Below are 20,777 nucleotides of genomic sequence, written 5' to 3' on the forward strand. Positions count from 1 at the left end.
CTCAACTGAAAACCGCACAAAGACAATATATTAAATATTTAACCTCATCAGCTTCATTGATTTTTGTAAATATCTGCTTCTTCTGAATGTGATGCTGCAACACGTTTCAAACAAGTTGGGACAGATGCAGCAAAAGCCTGGGAAAGTTGTGGAACACTCCAAAAACACCTGTTTAGATCATTCCACAGGTAAACAGGTTGATTGGTAACTGGTGTTAGTATCATGATTGGGTCTGAAAGGGGCATCCTGTTTTATTTAACCTGTTATAACTTTTTTCTACAATTACAGAGACCAATGTTTTGACCCAGAGTGCACATAGATATGATTTCATATTCCTTTTAAACCTTTCCATTGTCTGTGTGACATTCAAAAAAACTGTTGCTAGGTTGTATTTCTTCTCGACACGTCATTCATTACATCACAAAATTGCTCGCACTCTCCTCAAAATCCCGATCGAAAGCCCTTAAATGGTAAATCTTTAGTCATAGTTGGCAAACGATGGTTTCAGTCACAGTGTCATCAGGATTTCTTTTCCAGTTTAATTGCAGGGCAAGAGCTAACAGGACCGTTAGATGACATATAATGATGTTAATGAACCTTACTGGAACCTGGAGGAAAGAACGCCCTGATGTGTAAACCTGTGCATAAAGGCCACATACAGCATGAAGAGGGAAAACCTTTTAGCAGAAATAGATAATAAGACACCATCTTTGTATATAAGAAAAGTGGATAAAGCTTCATTCTGGGGGCGTGTTTACCCAAATTCATCAATAGTTGTTGAGACATTTCACTCAAAGCCATAAATGCAACCAGCTGGTGGTAATGAGAAGTCAGAGGGTCAGCGCAGTCATTAGGAGACTGGCCAGTGGGACAGGAAAACTGTAAAAATATGGAACATACAGCAGCTCCTGCTGCTTGAACTCCTGCACCCCGTGACCTCAGCTCCTCTGCCGTCTTTCATCCAGCCCTGTCCGTCCCGTGCATATGCATTATCAGCATTCATGGGTGACTTCCATGAACACCCGACACCCGGCTGCCACCCTACACGCCTCAATCCCACCCATGCAGTCCTCCCCTCTGTCCGCTATCCATGCCCCCGCTGTGTGGACACCTCAGGAGCTGTCACGGGGATCGCTTTTCTCTGAAGCTGAGTGTCGATGGAGTGGGGAAATGTGAAAAATGATAGCAGGGGGGGAACGATAGTGAACCCCCGCCGTCCCTCTCCATCCTGTTGCTTAGAATCAGAGGGAGCTGAGAGGAATTGCTGCAGGAAGCCATAAAAGTAATGCTCGGTCCCAGTCCTTCCAGTGTCACCCTGCTGACACGCTGTGTGCCATTTGAAGAATGTAGCAGATGGATGCATTGACGTAGCAGTGACGCGACACTGCACCAGTCATGCTACAGCCATGTAGAAGTCATGCCGAAAGCACAAATCTCCTAGGAGAAGCCTTCGCCGACACGCAGTAACACGCCTGAGCAGCTGCACTATGTCACAGATACTTATGCATGATACATCTACTCTCCTCTATATCACATCTATCCAGACCCTTCTCTTTTCTCTTCTCATGCGTGGGCTTTGTTGTTGTGGCTGTGTCACGCCTAAGTTCACTGACCTCTGCTCTCCCCCTCTGTGCAGAATCCTGCTCGTCGCTGTGGCCATCCTCTCCTTATATTCCGTACATCTGCTCCTTGTGACGGCTAAAGAAGGAGGTTGGTATTTAAGTCGACTTCAGGTTCAGCAAACTCAACCGGCCTCCAGCTGACCAACGGCCCCTTGAGATTAATCTTACCGGCTGATCACCTGGAAACAAACCCGCATTTACCATCAGCTTGTCTGTTCTGACAGGATCCCTCATCTATGAAAAGCTGGGGGAGCGAGCGTTCGGCTGGCCAGGGAAGATGGCGGCGTTCGGATCCATAATCATGCAGAACATTGGAGGTAGGCGGTGATCTCACGTGTATGTGCGTGTAGCTCGGCTTATTTTGAAAAATACAGTGGTTTACTGCTGTTCAGTACAATCACTAAAGGTTAGATGTGCTTGTAATATTGCTAAGTTTATAATCTGAGGGGATCTTAAGCACTCGTGTCCTCTCTGTCCTGCAGCCATGTCCAGCTACCTCTTCATCGTGAAGTACGAGCTGCCTGAAGTGATCCGAGCCTTCCTGGCTTTAGAAGAAAACTCCGGGTGAGTGTGTGTGTGTGTGTGTGTCCTTTTGAAGATGAACATGTTTGCGTGTGTTCAGCATTTAACAAAAAGATCTCTCTGCGCAGTGAATGGTACCTGAACGGGAACTACCTGGTGGTGTTCGTGTCCATCGGAGTCATTCTGCCTTTGTCTCTCCTTAAAAATCTGGGTAAGGACTCACTTAAAGATGCTGTGTTTCCATTGAATCGCAGATTGTTCACCACATGTGCTTCTGATTCCGCTATTGACTTTAAAGAGGTACGATCTGTGTCACTTTCTGCAGTCTGAAACCAAACCAGAAGGAATGTAACACAAGTCGAGCCCTGAGTCAGCTCTGGCAATTAGGAGTGACTGTGAAGTAACACTGCTATTAAGCCCGTAGTTAGCTTCACCATTTGGTTGTAATTTATGAATGCAAGAGCCAGATTCGCCTGAACTGGCTCAGCTCCAAAAAAGGTTGCACACTGAGTCCAGGTTATGTAATTATGACAGGCAGGTGGGGTCAAAGCTTTTGTCAATTTGTTTATTAAATGATAACAGCAGTTATGATTTTGGTGCAGACTGACATTAGATTTATATTTATGGGCATATATTTTTGGGTAGATTTGGTTACGTTTCATCAGGACCTTAAAGGCTTCATAAGCTCAGATCCGAGCTGCCGCTCATATCAGGTTTTTAGTGGTCTATTTCAGGATGTGGGTCACAACCCAGAACGGGACGTGACCCAGATCTGAGAATAGACACCAGAATTAATTGACAGCAGTGTCAAAAAGAGTGCAGGGGTGCCGAATAAGAAAAGCAAACTGTAGCACGGCTTCACAGCTGTCATCATAGCTTCTTTTCATTTTGACGTTGTCTCCTCTTTAGGCTACCTGGGCTACACGAGCGGCTTCTCCCTTTCCTGCATGGTCTTCTTCCTGGGCGTGGTAAGTTCAGCTTTACTACTCTAACGGCACAGCAGGCATTTGTCTACATTTGTGTTTTTTGTTGTTTTTTTGGTGAAAAAAACCCTAAAAAACAACTTAATTCTACTTGCCCCGCACCAAAGGGCAGACAGGCAAAGTGGTTTAGTGCAGCATTTAGCAGCTAAAGAGCCAGATATGTCCCTCAGGAGTTAGCGCACACCAAAACAGAGCTAAATGGAGAGTGAATGTTGGACTTACATTCACCTGGTGGCCATGACTTTGACCCTGTCCTCCTGCTGCCTGAGAGGTGAGCACCTACGGCTGGTACAGGGTGTATTACACTGCCTGAGAAACTGCAGTTCACTTGTTCAGAACATTACATCATGTAGAAAATGTAGAACTAGCACACATGCATTGCAAAATAATCCCAAAATGACCCGACTGGAGAACTGCCACAACTCTTGTTTCAAGCGGAGAGTGTGTATTTACTGCTCAGTCTTTTCTCTTGGAAGCACTCACTGTGGCGCTCTTTCCCAGGTGATCTACAAGAAGACCCAGCTGCCCTGCCCTCTCCCTTTCTTCTACCAGCACTCGTCGAACCTCAGCATGAACGCCTCCGACATGCAGGGGCTGTACCATCTGAAAAACAGCTCGGCGCACATGGACTTCTCCCGCGCCGACCTCTCCCCGGCGGCCCTCGGCAGCCACGACGCCCACCACTCCACCGGCGTCCACTTCGAGCCGCACCCCGACGACGAGGAGATGTGCACGCCCAAATACTTTGTCTTCAACTCGCAGGTACGATGAGGGCTAATCTCTGGCTGGCTTTTAGTTGAGTGCAAACTTCTGCTTGCTCCAAACATCTGTCCAACCTGCAGAGCTCAGTGGCATGTGTAAAATAACCTTTTGTATGTTTAGCGAGTGAAGGTTTAACAGGTTGGACTTCATACTTACACACAATGGGTCCCGCACTATGCACACTACTACACGTTTAGGATAAGCCAGGATAATAGATCCCATTAATGTACACTGTTAAATGAGACAGACACTATTCGTCTATGTGATGAGATGACGTTTGTGTGAAACGATATGAGACTGGCTGGCTCACACACAGGAACACATCTTCTAACCTACAGAAACGTAATGCCGAGTATTTGCCAAGACATGTTGAGTAAAGGTGGGGATTTTAAGGTGTGTTTTGGCTTTTGCGTGTGTGTGTGTGTATGTTTACGTATTTGCGTTTTGGCCTAAATGATCATAAATCAAGCTAAGAATCTGACACGTAGCATTACATGCTGGGACACAGGATTAGTTGCGCTGTCTCGATTCGCCAAGGTTGTGATTTTCATAATGATTAGAGGGAGAAGCAGTTGTCTTGTTTGGCTAGATTACCGTCTGCCTGCCTCTTCGGGGCTTTTCTGGACTTTGCCAGCTGCAGTTCTGAGCAATTAAGGCACAGCGCGACGGTTGTTTTGATAAGGGAAGTTTGTTAGTGGGTGGGGGAAAAAAAAACAAAAGTGACATTTGCAATGAAGGTCTGACACTCCAAGCCAACCTTACGAATACAATACGATCTGTGACTAATCAAACGCTTGGCATCGGCCTGTGGTGCGTGGTCGGTTGAGCAGGTTTGTTAGTCAGACATTTATCAGCAGACAGTGCTGAACGTCGCCCTGACACGTTCTTTTACCAGCGTCAACCTGGTAAAGCTGCTATTTAACAGCTCCCTACAGGAAGAATAATCATAAGTCACTAATTATCTGACAGTAAAAGTTTACACAGATTGTTAGCAGTGCAGCTGTCTTCTTGTTGTTTTTCCTGTCTTCAGTTTGTCCTGTTCGTGTTTCCCACAGACGGCTTACACTGTGCCCATCCTGGCCTTTGCCTTTGTCTGCCACCCTGAGGTCCTGCCTATCTACAGCGAGCTGAAAGAGTAAGTGCTCCTCTCCCCCTTACAGTGGACCACCACCACCTCCACCACCTCCTAAAACAACCTCACAGGGTCTGCATGAACGAAACCCATCTTCTCAGTTGGAAGCTGTGCAGACAGTGTTTATGTGCCATGGTTTGGATATAAGTGTATGAAAGCTTGTGCTGCCATCCCAATATATTGAGGTGAAAAGATTTTTTTGCGTCAAAAATCCCATTTAGAGCCTTTTTTCTTTCCAGAGACACCTCACTATCAACAGTTTTGACTGGGCCTGTAGCAGTTTTAATGCACAGTAGTTTACACAATACATAACCGCGCTTCAGTCGGTACAATTCAGTAGGTCTCTTGTGGCGTTGGGCAGCGCAGGGTGTTGCATTGTGAATGCAGTTCCTTTGTTTTCCAGTATGCAATGAGAACAGTAAGTGATGCAGTTTCCCCAGCGATGACGGGCGCTCTTAAGAAATGTGACAAAGGCGGGAAAGAATCGGGAAATGGATCACGCAGGTGTGCAGTAAGAATGTGGCAACAGGACATCCTGCACGCTGTGGAGGAGAACAGAAATGCTCCCGTTTGTGTCCAATAGAGAGGCGTCACTGAGCAGAATGCAACGCTTTCAAACAGACTCAGAGCAAAAGCAGATTATGAAGACTGAGGAGGATCTCGGTGAACTCTAAAAGTGAACGTGCATGTGTGTGTTGTTTCAACAGCCGCAGCAGGAAAAAGATGCAGAACGTCTCCAATCTGTCCATCATGACGATGCTCGTCATGTACATGCTGTCGGCTCTGTTCGGCTACCTCACCTTTTATGGTAAGAAAGACAACACGCTAAAGCAGCGAGGGTCAACTCCAATCACAGAGCATGAACAGCCTAAAAAGAGACAAACACACAGTTAACTGATATCAGTCCCTTATCTGGACTAAAAGAGAAGCGATTTTTCTGACTTTAGTTAGGAAGGAACATTAGCAGAGCTTTGAAATCCCAGAACAAACACAAACCAGCACTGTTTGACTGATAGTAAGCTAAAACTTGATGCAGATTACCCTTGCAATGACACTGACTGTAGTTGAACTTTTTCCTTACTGCTTCCTATTGTTCACAAATTGTTCATGTTTGTCCTTTTTCTCTTTGTTGCTCCTCCAACACAGACAACGTGGAGGCGGAGTTGCTCCACACCTTCACCAAGGTTTATAAGTTTGACACCATGCTGCTGCTGGTGCGTTTGGCTGTTCTCACTGCAGTCACCCTGACTGTCCCCATCGTGCTGTTTCCTGTAAGTACTGCTTCTTCTCCACAGTTCAGTCTGGGAAGCAGAACTTTTTCCTCATTGTAAAATGTCCCGGCAGGAGCTGAGTTCTGGGGTTTTTACGAACTACTTATTTGAGCAATGGCGTCTTTTTCCTCTGCAAATTCTTTCAGCCTCATTAAACCGAACGTTACTTGAGCAATGATATAATTTGATTCACGTCAGAGCACACAAACGTGTTCTTCAGGCACACACAAACACACCCGCCCTTGTAATTTAAAATCTCTGGCTGCTGCTTTCCACCTGGCGCCGAGGGGCTACTTAAAAACCACTCGTTCAGTAAAACATTACCGCCGCTTCGTGTCATCCTGCTTACAGGCTGTGTTTTGTGTTTGGTGCAGAGTCAGTGTTTTTTTCTGTTTTTTTTGTCATTTTCTGGATGCAGCTGTGTTTTTTCCTGGCAGTTTGGTTAAAAAGAACACACTGTTCGTTTGGCGCTCTGCTTGTGTCGTCATCTCAAATCCCAACGTGCACGAGGTTAAACAGCCACGCCTCTTAATGCAGCAGCACAGACACACTTCTCGACCGCTTACTTTCTGCCTGTTCTTCTCTTAAGATGGGGTTGAAGGTTGGCCTGTGTGCGATGTCCAGTGCCCAGCGCTTATCGCCTCGGTCACATTCGTTCGCACAAGCGTATACACACACTTCTGCCTCCCAAAGCCATATATGTTCATCGGCTAATTTTAGCTTGGCCCTTGTCTGACACGAGGAGAACAAAAAAGGGCTGCAGGCCAGGGGAGCTGTCATGCCCCGATTTAGCTTTCAAGCACAAACACACTCACACACACACAAACTTGATTATACTTAAAGACTGAAATTGGCTCTGAAGAAAATACACGTGATAGCTGGAAGCTGTTAACAGCTGCTAATAAATACTACAGACGTCCCCTTCTATTCAACTTTGCTGAATTTGGTTACCATGAAATATTGCATTAAAGCGACAGTAATAAATAGTATCGCAGTGTTTTACTAATGGCCACAAGGTGGGGCTCTTGAGCGCTGTTGACATGCTTGTGGAGAACTAGTTTATTAAGTTTCAGCGTAATAAAGTCAATTGAGTCGTTTGTTCATAACACATGAATATTTTAGCACTTGCAGCTGTTGAGATGTCAACTTTCAAGCATTCCTCCCAGAGACTTCAATTATACATTTTAATATTTCTTTAAAAATGTATCCAAGATGACTCAAACATGTTAGCATTAAGAGAAGTAATGGCATGCATCTCCTGAGGAAGATACAGCTGTGACAAACAGCACAGATGTAGTCAGACGCCAAAAAACTGTGAAATAATAATAATGATAAACAAAAGAGAGAAGACGGTAAAAGTGTCATAAAGAATGAAGTGCAAAGATGATGACGTGCCAGCTCTGCTGTGAAGACAGAGCTGCTAATGTGTGAATAATTTCTGAAGTGGCTGCAGGTACAGTAGCCAGCCACAAGGGGGCAGCAAATTAGTTGATATCAAGTCACAGGAAAGTGCTGACAGAGAATGATGCAGCACTGACTGCATGCCATGGAAACACACAGCTTGACACACACACACACACGCACACACACACATTTATCATAGTTAGAGAATCTAAACTTGTAATCTTTATCTGCACTCTTTTATATCCTCTGTCTCGTATGTGCACAAACATTCAGTCATCATCACTATTTATATTTCAGCCATTTAGCTGATGGTTGCATTCTCCCACTTGACACTCTCCCCCATCCCCCCACACCACCACCACCAACCCCCCCTCGGCAGACACTGCTGTTTTTTTCTGTGGAGGGGAATGTGAGAGAGGATCCCCCTCGCTCTGCAGTGGAAGTTTACAGCCTCAGAGTGGACAGTGGAAAAACCCTCACCCTGACCGCTACCATGAGGGAGGTAGAGAGGCGGAGCCTGTGAGACAGGGGTGGGCCGGCAGGCTAGAGAGACAGAAACACAAACCTTTTGCCAAAGCCGCACAATCCTCTAAATGTGTTGTTTTAATGACAGATAATGGTTGGAAATCTGCATGTGGGTGTGCATCAAAGAAACCATATAATGAATGGCTGATGGTGGCCATGGGAACATACCTCAGTCCCATGGGAATGTTAGGATTTTGCGCAAGGGTGAATTTTGCTAAATGTGAAAGTGAGTCAGACACCACTGAGTTATGTCTCTTTAAAGAGAATCTCGGTTAGTTTTCAACCTGGACCCTATTTCTCTTTATGTCAAAGTGACCAATGGGGATGACATTTTTTTTACATTAGTCCAGTATTGAGCGACAGTGCTGCATCCACTAGCCGCAAAACGGGCTGCGATGTAATCAGGCAATTGTGCACTTTGTCCACAAAATCCACATCCACAAATGTGTTTGTTTTTGCTACTGATGGTCTCACATTGTTATTATAAGTGTCTGACAGCATGATGGAGGAAGGATCCCTGCAGGGAAATCAAACGTTCTTCTTCATCTTTCGCTTGATTTTGAACCAAGTCCCGCTCACGGAGAAGTCTCGTGAGAGAATCTGCTAAATATTCAGCAACTGAAAACCTTTCCCGTAACGCTAAGCTACGCTCTCTGTACTCCAACACTCGTCTCTCCAGCTCGCTCACGTCTCCACTGACGTCTTCTCGCAACAACTCAGCTCTTGTGATACATTAGAACAAGACCTCTCGTGCAGCTATGCTGTCTTTACGTGTCTGTTTTGGTCATTTGCAGCCGTTCCATTTGACTCCACCTCAAGATTAATTCATTTGTAATGTAACCGACATGGAGAAGGGCAAGCCTGTAAATATATCCAGTGCTGAGAAAGTGAGAGGGAGCAGGACTGAGGTAACAGAAGAGATAAACATTTGATCCGGGCAGAGGAACTCAGGACTGAAATGGGATACCGCAAAGCAGCTGTGGTCATTTGCAGTTTAGTGAAAAGAAAAGGGGAAGTAACACAGCAGCCTTGTCTCCTAGAAATGACTTTTATATACCGCTAATCTGCAACAGCAAATGTATTTCAAGTCGAACGTAATGCTGACCAAGTCACGTTAGCAGAATGAGGAAGTGTTAATTAACATAGATGGCAAGTTGAAAAAATCATATATCAAGCAAGAATGGGAATCATTACCAATTAATTTCCTCAGTTACCAAATGATTACTGGGTGTTGAGAAAAGAAAAGGAGATGTAACACAGTGGTTGCATCTTTTGGAACATGTTGTAGGCATCAAATTCACAGTGAGTGTATATTTGCAAAAAAAAAGGTACATTTGATCAATCTGAACATTAAATATCTTTGCACTGAAGCTTTTTAAAAACGTCGGTCAGATTCCTTCTGTGAGGTTGTGTTATAAACCGGTCGTGGCCTGTGTATACCTGCGTGGACACCTATGAAAAGAAGTGAGTCATGGCCGGCTTTACACAAGGCGGTTTGTGGTGATAAGCTCTAGTTGCTGAGAGACAGCAATGTGAACGACTGACTTAGCTAATGCTGTCGTGGAAAAAAGTTGATTTGTGCATGAATTTCTGATTAGAAACGTGCGCTTGTGCAGAGTTGGGAATGTTTAATTAACAAATCGCCATCCTTGCAATAAATTAAAACAGTGTCGCTGCAACACGGCCGAAAGGTTGACGAACTTGAATGCATGGAAGGCGTCAGATCAAAGGAACTACCCTGTCACGCGGCTCTGCCAACTTTCCATTTGACATTTGAGAATCTCGCCTTGAATCCTCATGACCTTAATTTTGCAGGGAAATGCTGCCAACCTTCAGCTAGAGATTAACCTCAGCTTTGTCTGCGACTGTCCTTGGCTCCAGAGGGGAAGTATATATGAGAGAGGATGGAATGCGTGTGTGGGAGTATACATTTGGAGACGTGTGTTTTAGGTGGAGAAGTGTGTGTGTGCAGTCACGTGAAGGATAGATGGCAACAGAGGCCAGATCACACAGGGCTTTGCCAGGATCCTGGATATAATGAAAGGGCTTTATGTAGAGTCAAACATGCCCCAGTTCTCAGGCTCCAGCTGGAGATGGAAACCATGGGAGAGGGCAGCAAACGAGCTGATTAACAGCACCAACGTCACCTTTATGTCTCCCATCATGTAGTAAAGTTTCAGTCTGAGGCTCTCCGCCCAAACCAGTGATATAGCACTGTATCTGAAATAATTTCCACCTAGATTAACACGCCTGAAAACACATCGCATAACCATTCATGCACACCGGGCATGCACGGACAGGTGTTTGGTAACATGCAGAATTTAGCTGCACAAGAGCTGCTTGCATTGACAAGAAGGTCAACAATAACCTGTAATTAATGTCCATGTTGAGACTGCTGGTAGTCAAGGCTCATAGATGTAAACTGTATACAGGCTAATGCCATTTAATGTCTTCCAGAAAAGGGTCACCTGATAGGGGCTTAACGAATGAGGGCAGGGCAAATCGTGACCAATATTACCCAATCAGGAAACAAACGTAGGCCTCTGCATCATTTCCAGAAGTCTTCGTTTTCCACCCCTCCAGACTACAAAGTAATCCCAGAGTTTTAAGACTAAAATGTAGCTGAAATTCTGCGTCTTTAAACACAAACTCTCGTGGTTGAATGGTATTTGGTGTGGATGTAGCCAATATGCAACCACTTCAAACAATGTTAGTTTAGTTCGTTAGCTATTAGCTAGCAGCAATTAGCTCACCAGTGTGTAAAACACACACGTAATTTACCAGTCCAGGTGCTGAGTCACAAAGGAACTGTGGTTTTGCCCTCCAAGGACTCGCAACAGAGTTAAATTCTTACTAATGCTTTACGGATCAGTCATAGTGGTACAAGGAGAACAAAAATGGCTGGTCGTTTATAGCGTGTTAAAACTATTTGGGTGTTGCCAGGTTGTAAAAAGTCCCATTTATGCTTTTGTTTCCTCCTCCTCCTCATCAATCCTGGTGGAACACAAGTTAATAAGGTAATTAACTAAGGGTTGAGTCACTGTCTAACAAGTGTAAATGCTAAATAAATGCTTGTGAGTCATTAAGAGCATGTTTATATAATAATCCCCCAAGTCTGAAGTCATAAATGTTAAGAAACTGTTTATTAATTCGCTGCAGCTCTTTTCCTCAAGGTCAGAGGTGAAACAGGCCACTGGAGGGCTCCTCTGATGAATTAAACAACAACACGAGTCTCACGCTCGTAGTTCTGGCACCACCAACCTGGCAACCCAAAAGTTGCTCTTATGAAAGTTTGGGCCAAACCTTTGAGACAGCGGCACAGCCTATGTGGGTTTTGGCCACAAGTGGAGTTGAAATGCTGCAGAGCGCATCACCACCAGAGAGCTCATGTCTGCATGATGTTGGTTGAAGTTTGTTTCGGTTGCAGTGAAGAACGCTTTGTGAAACTCACCTTTTTAATGTTTTACACCAGCCTGGAAACATGACGACCCAAAAATTGTTTTAGAAAGACACAGGCGGAATTTTTAAAGGTATATTTTGTGAAGCTTGTCTTTTTTTTCCCTTTTTTTAAGTCTAGTTTTGGTCAGAGTTCAAGCTTCAGTGCCTATGTAGTCGGAAACCCTCTGATTTGACATCCGTGTTGATATTTTTACTTGAAAGGGGACTTTTACCCTGCTGCATGTGGTTTCATTTCACGTTGCAAACTCAAATGTGTGGTTGTGAAAAAAAAAGTAAAGGGCTTCATGTAGAAATGACAGGTTGAACAGGGCAACACTCATATTAACAGCTGCCACACAGTGTCTGCTGTCGCCTCGAGCTTTGAATATACTTGCACTTTCACATGTGCATCGTGACTTCAACAGAGAAAACAGGACCCTTGTTTTTATCTACTTTTAGGCCAGAAACATTTTGCAGAACTAACTTGCGCAGCTAAATCCCTGGTTTGTTGCTAACTGGTTGAACCCAGATGTGGCTGGGCCAATCCGGCTGCCTACAACATGCTCTGTGTGTTTATGTGTGTGTGTGGTGGGGGGGCCTCAGACAGGTAAATAGCGAGGAGTAAAAAGTGTGCAAACATTGCACAGTGAACTCCAAAGGCTCCGCGCCAGGTAACAGTCGGGTGGTGAATAGTTTGGAGCCTCGGAGAGAAATGCCTCGTCCGGGCTCTAGTTTTCCGAGCTGGTTTAATTATGCAACAGCTGGTGGCAGGGAGGGGCAGGGCTGGGGGGAACACTTGTAGAATTTTAGGAGGGATTCACTTGAATTATTGTCATTATCTCCCATAAGAAATTAGTTTGGCTTTAGCTGTGACACTTTTTTGGCAGTGGACAGTAAAGCGCAGGCGTCACCTCGGTGCCTCCTGGCCGTCATGATGGAGGTCACTTGGTTCAGTCTGACAGTGCAGAAAATCCACTTAATGTGATTTTTTTTTTTTCCTCCCCCCGCTGTGCCATGCTAACTGGATATTAATCTTTTCCTTAAGTCAGACTTACAAAGACAGCCTTTGGATGTTCTGCCAGCAGCAGCTTTTATAAAGGAAAAGATAGCACGTGTCTTGTCTATAATAAAGAAGCCACAGCTGTGATGAAATACTCTGCCTCTGTTAGTACATTGAGTACAATGAAAAAAAGTCTTAATCCTTGTCTGTGTGCCTGACCAAAAAGGCTGATTGTGGTTAATGTGCTAGTAAGAGAGGAAGGAAGAGAGGCTGGCAGAAAAAGAAGTAGTAAGCTGCAACTGATAGCTTTGTGTAAAAACACACCTCCCCCCCTTGCCTGCCTTCCTCTCAGGCTGATGCAATCCCATGGTTCCATTGCGCTGCAGGAGATAATCCCCTGCCTTTTTGAATGGGCACCGTAAGCCCCGCCCCTTGTAACCTTTCCCCGTGTGGCCTGCGAGCTGACGGTGCCTCGGGTTTCACCTGATCCCCACGACCTTTCACCCACTGGAGGCTTGAACAGGCTGCCTGTGGCTCAACAGCACAAGGCATCTTAGCCGGGATCACACACACACACACACAGTCATAAATACACACAGAGTAACCTCGTAGGACTTGACACACTTCAGTCAGAGGCCAAGTGTGGGAATCAGCCTCGGGCGCAGGCCAGCAGACGTACAGACTGTTGTTGGTACTGGTTTGTTTCGGAGACAGACTGTCCACACGCAGAAAAGCAACAACAGTGACACGTGTTTCTTTACCGTGCAGTGTGGTGGGGGTTGAAGGCGAACCAACCCGATAGCTTTTGAAGTCACAAGCTGACCAAGCATGCTGTGACGGTTACACACGCTCTCAGGCAGTTAAGGGTGAACTATATATTAAGTATAATCATGAAGAGATTTGTGTGAATCAGTACGACAAAGACTGAAAATGTCGATGCTTTTTGTTTTGTCCCAGATCCGCTCCTCCATCACCACGCTGCTGTTCAGCGGTCGGGAGTTCAGCTGGACTCGCCACATGCTGATCGCCGCCGCCATCCTGGCCTTCAACAACATGTTGGTCATCTTCGTGCCCACCATCAGAGACATCTTTGGCTTCATCGGTGAGTGCTGCCCGATTACGCTGACGCACAGGAAATCGTTTGTCGTAACTCCGAGTGTTCCGACGTGGTGAGGAAGATTTGGCGTAGAGGCGGTGAAAACGTGCTGTGAAGAGCCCGCCGCGTGGACGTATACGAGTTAATAACACAGGCAGAGCTGCCTGATTAGCCCCTTCAGTTTAGGGGTCATTTTATTAAGTAAAGACGCTGGAAGTACAGGAGCTTAGAGCGTCGGGTCGAGTCAGCTGTGCAGTCGCGTGAGCAGTTTGTGACCACTGGATCTAAAAACTCACGTTCTCGCTGCCAGCACACAAGCACTGAGCATGTGGACGAATCTGCTGGATCTTCGGCTGCAGCCTTTCGTGCACAGACAGCATCTCAAAGCTAAAATTAACAAGTTCTCTTGGAAAATCAAAAAAGGAAATGAGCAATGGGTTTTCTTCTTACCATGAAGAGCTGCTTCCTACCTACAGTACGGGAAACAAAGGCCAAATTTAACAAGGGTCAGACCTTTTCTACAAGAAACTGTGTTTTTTGTGACTAAAAAGAGAATGCGTGCTCTGTAAAACCATTTATAACCAGCAGTGTTAAATATAGTGTTTGCTTGTACACATTTAGTTAAGTGTGATAAATCAAATTGCAGCTCTCTGAAATCTGAATCGATCTCCCTCCTGGTTGCCATTGCAGGTTCGTCTGCAGCCACGATGCTCATCTTCATCCTACCTGCTGCTTTCTACCTCCGCCTCGTGAAATCAGTGCCGTCACGCTCCCCACAGAAGATCGGGGTAAGTTTGCAGAAACACACAAACGCACACAGGCACACACTCTTTCAACATCTTTCTCACTGTATCATTTGTCTCACTCCCCGAGGGGCGGATAACATTTCCAAAACGTGACTCGTCAGAAATTTCGACAGAAATTTCCACCCCCCCGGCTGCGCATCATCACACGTTGAGCCACATTTATTCAATCCCTCCTCTGTGTCTTGTTGTGTCTTTCTCTCTTCAGGCGGCCATCTTCCTAGTCGTGGGAATCGTCTTTATGATTGGCAGCTTGTCACTCATCGTCCTGGACTGGGTCCACAACCCCCCAGGCTCCAGCGGTGGCCACTAAGCCCCCTCTCCTTCCCCATGATTCGCGTTCAAGAGTGCAGCAACCCCCCTTCACCCCCACCCCGACACATCTCTTTTGGTTTTCCTCAACTGGTCCAACATCTGGGTCCCCTTCCATTCGCCACATCTCAAGCATTGCTCATAAAACCGCAACATAATGGACATAATGTGCTGCACCGGGTTCAGACATCTTCAGTTTTTCCCCCAGAGGAAATCACTGGAGGGAGACGTTTGTTTCCAATTTTTTGCGTTTTTGTTTTTTTGTTGCCGTAAAGTTCTGGATGTGACACCACACAAACGAGAGAATCAAACCCTGGAGAGGGAGTGAGAGGCGTGCCACCGTCATCACTGTCATCGTTGTTATTTCCAGCTATAAAGAGACAGAACAAACACATGCGGCGCAGCCCTCACCTGAAGCAGATCTGTGAACTGCCATCCGCAGGGCTGGAAAGACGATAGGAGTCCCTCGGCCCTCTGCACTTACAGGAGACGTTTGGAGGTGGAGTGCGTCGTCCCCCACGAAACAAGGAGCACTTCTAGGGCCTAGAAGTTTCACTTTGCGTGTACACCTAACACACACGCACGCATATACAGTATACACACACATATAGACATAGCAAAACACGTCTACGCCTGTATTCAAGCAACGACCCGCAGAAAATTCCTGACATTCATGAAGCTGTCAGCTCATCTCAAAACAGCGGTTAATCAATAACTTCATTCAGTCATGTGGAACGTTGATTCAAGAACGTTTCTATTATCTCACTGCTCGGCTACATGTTACCAATCAGAAGCTTTGCCAAAGTCTACATGCACATGCCGTTACAATTGATCAGGTTGATGCTAAAGCTTCCCCACGGCCTATTACTGTCACAGAGGGGACTGAACATGCAAGGCATCAAGGGACATAATCAAGTATGTCTGCTAAAAACAAGCAAGAGTTGTTGGTATTTTAGGAAATGTGCTTATTCGATACTCTCTTGTGATATGAAGCTAATGCTATCCAGCAGCTTCTATAAAGACTGGAAGCAGAGGAAAGGAGCTCGCTAAGGAGCTCGCTAGCCCACAACTCAGTGTTTTTACAGTTTGTTTACATTGTCTGTTTCAGTTTTCATGCAGATTCAACTACTGAGATATGTTTCTACCGCTAAGCTTTGGAGTTGGTCGTTGGTGGGTTTTTAGCTTTGGCTCGCTGTTTTCCCCCGCTATCAGTCATACTGCTAGGCTTAGCTAGCTCTCCTCAAGCGAGGCTTAGCTAACCGTCTCCTGTCGCGAGCTTCGTATTTAGCTAAGGTGTGACCCATTTTTTAAGTGCAAGTCTGTAAACAAAGCTCAAAGAATATGTCTTTTCCTTTAAACGGAAAAGACATATTCAGGTTGTGTGTTTTGTAGGTAAACACGTGGGCCACTTCTTCTGTTTTGTTGATTCAGTTCTTAATCTGCTCAGCAGGCGGTTACATGATTTCAGTGTTCACTGTTGTCGTACATTCAATCAATAATCAGATAAAACGCTAACAGGATTATTTTTAAACGGTGCCTTTTGGATTGTTCTCATTGTAATTGGCTTGTAACACCAGTGCCTTTGGTAGAGTCAATGACGATATCACCATGACCTCATCTCAGCTCTTCTCCGATGCCGTTGCGTGTCACGAACACATCCAGCCAAAGTTGACAACATTAATAGATCCTTTGCGGATCTACGTACGTGAAACGAATAGATATTTCAAATGAAATAGTGTATTATGTGCATGTTTTTGGATTACAAACATGGTCTTTTTGGACAATTGTATATGCTCTGTAAATAATCTTTATTTTATGGTACACTGACACTCATTGTCTGTGAGTGGGTCGTTGGGGGACTCGGCCTTACAAGTCTTCTGCGATCCACTGTTTGTTCTAGTACATATATAAATATATATAACATGTGTTAGATCTTTTTTTTTCTCTTGCTTGTATATTTGTAGAAAATCTGGTCTCTATATATCCATTTTTATGTTTTGATGTTAACTTGTCGTATCAGGATGAATTAATCAACAGCCTACTTCAGAACATGGTTTTCCCAGAAGTCTCGGAAACAAGGCAGCACATTTCTGTAGCTTATCGGCTCCTGCTGACCAACACCGGGTTGCAATTAAAGCCACAAATAAGCAGTATTGATGTTGAATGTGCTTTCAAAAACAGGAGCAGGACGAGAAGTATTTCGTGTCTACACTACAGGAAGGTTCGCACAGGGAAGAACGTCTTTAGCAATTTGTTTAAAGTGCTGTGTGTAGTTGTACAAAATGAACAAGAACCTCCCGTGCTCATTGGTTCTGAAGCTCTACCTGGACAACCGTGCGCAGTTGTAGTCCATACCTTGTGTGGCTTATAACCCCCTGCTGTCATAGAAAAACCCTTCCAAACTCAGTTTTGTTGAGGTTTGATTTCCACGACGTTACTTGAAAGTGAAGCTTTCCACGGCCTGATGGAGTCAGCGAGCTTCACGAACAAAGGGTCCATGCAGCCCCTGCAGTACTCGCTATGAATGTTCAACAATGGATCGTACTCAGTTTGAAAATCTGGCTCTCTCTCTCGCTGCATTTATTCAGAATTTTTGGCTGTAACCTCATTAGCCTTCTGCCGTCAGTGGCTTATTCTGCTCATCCGCAAAACAGTTTCCTCTCTTCCTTGGGTTGGGTTTCATCTTTTTTAATTGCTCTTCTGACAGAGAAGAAAGAGAGGCAGCAGGTTTTCAACAGAATTTCCAACAGCGACACCTCTACCCTCTGTAGTATCTCAGGTATCGAGTCTGGATGAATTTTCCTTCTCACTTTCGGATAACTTCAAATCTCTTCACCTTTTGCATGATTGAGCCAAGCTGTACAATGCTGTTGTATATTGTTCTGGCCTCGATGAGAAGTCGACTTGTGAATATGTAAAAGTGGGCACGTTCACAGCTAATCTTGACAGTGTTTAGAGAGGATAGAGTAGAAAAGAAAAGAAACGAAAACACCTTTATTGAAAGGAGTCGTGCAGAACCACCTGCCTTATTTTTGAATGACCCTCAGCCGTGGTGAAGCACTTGCTCAAAGTTTCTGCTGTTCACAGTCTCTCCGCTTTCTGTGGATCAGGCTGAACATTCACATTTGTAATTTTACCCAAACAAAGGGGATGTTTTTGTATCAGTGATGCTGTTTCATTATGATGAACAATAAAAATGTGAAATGAAAAAGGTTTTTCTGTGCATTTTTTTTCACCTGCCTCTATTTTGAAGAGGTCACACTTTACAATAAAACCCAGGACTGATTCATGATATCAATCAGATTTCCAAGCTATCAAACAGTAGAAGCAATGATGGTATTGGTGTACTAGTACACATAATGAGTCTCATTTTGAATGAGTGTATGAGTTGCTTTATTCAAACACTATAAAAAAAAAAACCCTCTTTGACACACCAAAACTTACGTAACATGTCTGTCCAGTCTGGAGTCTCGGGATGTAACACCAAAGCCATATTTCTGGCATAATGATCAGATGATATTAGGCCTGTAGAAATGAAATAGATTCTCCTGTTCCTGTCTAGCTAGCATCTACTGCTGACATGTAACACCAGCTTGTAATGTTCCCAGAGGATCAAAATGAGAGGTGAGGGAAATGAGTTAGCAGGGGCATGTCCAAGGGGTGGCCTGGGGAGTGCCAAGTGCCACTGGCCATCTGCCCAGTCAGAGGTGGAATTTACTTACTGACTAGTTACTCACTGAACTGTTAGATTCGTGTTTTTCAGTGTGCAAACAATGCAAAAAAACACATCTAACTGTCTAAAGAGTTAAGTATGGAAACTTTAAACTATATTAAATATACCTTTCCATTTCTTGCCAGATTACCTCGGCTCATCAAGCTTGACAAAGTATATGTATGGAGGACCTAGAGAGCCATGAAAATGGTGAGAAAACAATTGGGTTGAAAAAAAACCCTCAGTAAAAATTGAAATTTAATAACTGGTTTTGGCAAGTAGATAAATAAATCAATAAAAAGTATGGAGAAATCTTCGTCTCCCAATATAAATTGAAATAGGTTGTTGTCCTGCTACAGCGTCCCAAAATGATCCAGGAGCACTTTGACCTGGTGCCGCTATTGGTAGAGAGCGTTGTTACCACCTTCCAAAACGAATATGAACAGTATAAACGTGAAAAATCACAGCCATGGTTAAAAAGAAGCCAACAGTGACTGTTGGCAGGTGAAAAGATAGATGTGTACCAGTACAGCTACTGTGTTTCAGTATCCTGTTGTTTTTGTCTAAATTCCAGGCAATGATTTACACAAAATTATGATTAAGAATATTTTGTACCATTTGATACCAACATGCATCACTGCATCTTTTTATTCTTGCTACGAAGTGCAGTTTTAAGTACAATTATTGCTACTTTACTGGAGTATTACTTTATGTGGACTTTTTACTACAGTCCAAATTTGCAACTACATAAATATAGTTAATCATTTTGTTCAGGATGAGTTTTAAAGTTTCAAACAAATGTTAGTAAATGTGATAACACTGAACAAAGCATTGCATTTTGCAATGTTTTTTTTATTTTTGTTCATAAATGTCAAAAAAAAAATCTACCATCTCTTACATCTGAGGTGCGCAAACTGCAAAGGTCGTGGTCAACGAGGTCTTTAGCTTTGAAGTCAAGGCTTTTTGAAGAGGTGCAGACTGCCCACTGAGTAAATGTTTGGCAACATCTCATCTTGGTTTCATGTTCTGAGCACCAGCAGCTTGACTGAGATTTATATCCAGCTAGAACGATCAACATTGGTTGTAAAATGTTCAGTCTGTACTGTAAAGACTTTTCCATCTTTTACTTAATAGAATGAATGTACAAGTGTCACAGTTCCCATGAGGTGAGGCTCGTGGTTTAGCTTGTCATTAACAGAGGGTGGCTGACGTGTTTGTATGGCTGAGGCTGCAGGTGCGAGTTTGTTATTAATGTGTTTGTTTGCATGGGAGCAGGACGCAGAGAGACTACGCAGCATCCCCACATCAGGATGCGGGTCACGTTCCACCACACGGTTTTGTTGTAAATCTGGTTACACAACACTGTGAGCTCTGACCTCTGGATGATGACCTGCTGTATCCTCCGTTCACCTCGCTCGCTGTGCTGTCAGCACTCTCCTCCATACTGTTGAACTCATGTACATGCACCCCTCTGCCCTTCTGTCTCTCCCTCTCTCCTGTCTTGATGCATGAATGTTCAATTTAGTGTAACTCCATCACTCTGCCCTGTATAGAAATGTGCAAACAGCCCCTTATCCAATTTATCATACAAATTAGATCTCCAGTATGCATGGCTATAGCCTGTGCATGCTGACACTGAATCAAATGCTTTCATTTCCCAGGAGTCCACTGTATTTTAATATTTGATTTATTTATCCTGTTTGTGTAGCAGATGGGAGGGTTTTGGTGCATGTCGGAGTCATTGATTCGAAAAATACATTCATCTTCCACATAGACACGCTAAGGCAATTCAAAATACAGGCTGCAGTGTTGACTCGTTAACTATGTTTACATGCACAAAATATTCCATTTTGCGCCCTTATCTTGAAAAAATAGTCATACTTATTCATACTGAAATTTAATATTTCACTAATATTTCCGTTTACATGCAGCAGTGCATACTCCGAATGTAATGACGTAGGCCTATGTCCTACGGCTACACCAGTTCAACATTCGTTCGTTCAGCATGATTCAGTCAACCGCCTTCTTGAAAAGGTCAACATTACGATATGTACACATATGCTGAAACCTGTTCTTCTGTGCATGCATCTCCACCCCAGCCTTGCAAGCTGCTAGTCTGACTACCCATCATAATTGTCTGTAGAGTCATGCCAGTGCAACATAGTGGCTTGTATGCCGGTGCGTACAGAGCGGAC

At 44.4% G+C, this 20,777-nt stretch overlaps 1 protein-coding gene across 4 annotated transcripts in view; it reads left to right on the forward strand.

The window, feature by feature from the left end:
* slc38a4 (solute carrier family 38 member 4) overlaps positions 1 to 18,064 on the forward strand; it is a 37,325-nt gene extending 19,261 nt beyond the window's left edge. For all 4 annotated transcript variants that reach the window (XM_041963957.1, XM_041963956.1, XM_041963955.1 and 1 more), the window contains exons 5-16: positions 1,637 to 1,710; positions 1,847 to 1,939; positions 2,105 to 2,186; positions 2,273 to 2,355; positions 3,054 to 3,112; positions 3,629 to 3,889; positions 4,945 to 5,024; positions 5,729 to 5,829; positions 6,168 to 6,292; positions 13,617 to 13,761; positions 14,446 to 14,543; positions 14,767 to 18,064. In XM_041963957.1, coding sequence (XP_041819891.1) covers positions 1,637 to 1,710; positions 1,847 to 1,939; positions 2,105 to 2,186; positions 2,273 to 2,355; positions 3,054 to 3,112; positions 3,629 to 3,889; positions 4,945 to 5,024; positions 5,729 to 5,829; positions 6,168 to 6,292; positions 13,617 to 13,761; positions 14,446 to 14,543; positions 14,767 to 14,871 — 1,306 coding nt within the window. In that variant the 3' untranslated portion in view covers positions 14,872 to 18,064. The remainder of the gene's footprint in view (positions 1 to 1,636; positions 1,711 to 1,846; positions 1,940 to 2,104; positions 2,187 to 2,272; positions 2,356 to 3,053; positions 3,113 to 3,628; positions 3,890 to 4,944; positions 5,025 to 5,728; positions 5,830 to 6,167; positions 6,293 to 13,616; positions 13,762 to 14,445; positions 14,544 to 14,766) is intronic.
* The last annotated feature ends 2,713 nt before the right edge of the window (positions 18,065 to 20,777 follow it).

The sequence above is a fragment of the Chelmon rostratus genome, chromosome 22, assembly GCF_017976325.1.
Source record: "Chelmon rostratus isolate fCheRos1 chromosome 22, fCheRos1.pri, whole genome shotgun sequence".
Classification (NCBI taxonomy): Eukaryota; Metazoa; Chordata; class Actinopteri; order Chaetodontiformes; family Chaetodontidae; genus Chelmon; species Chelmon rostratus.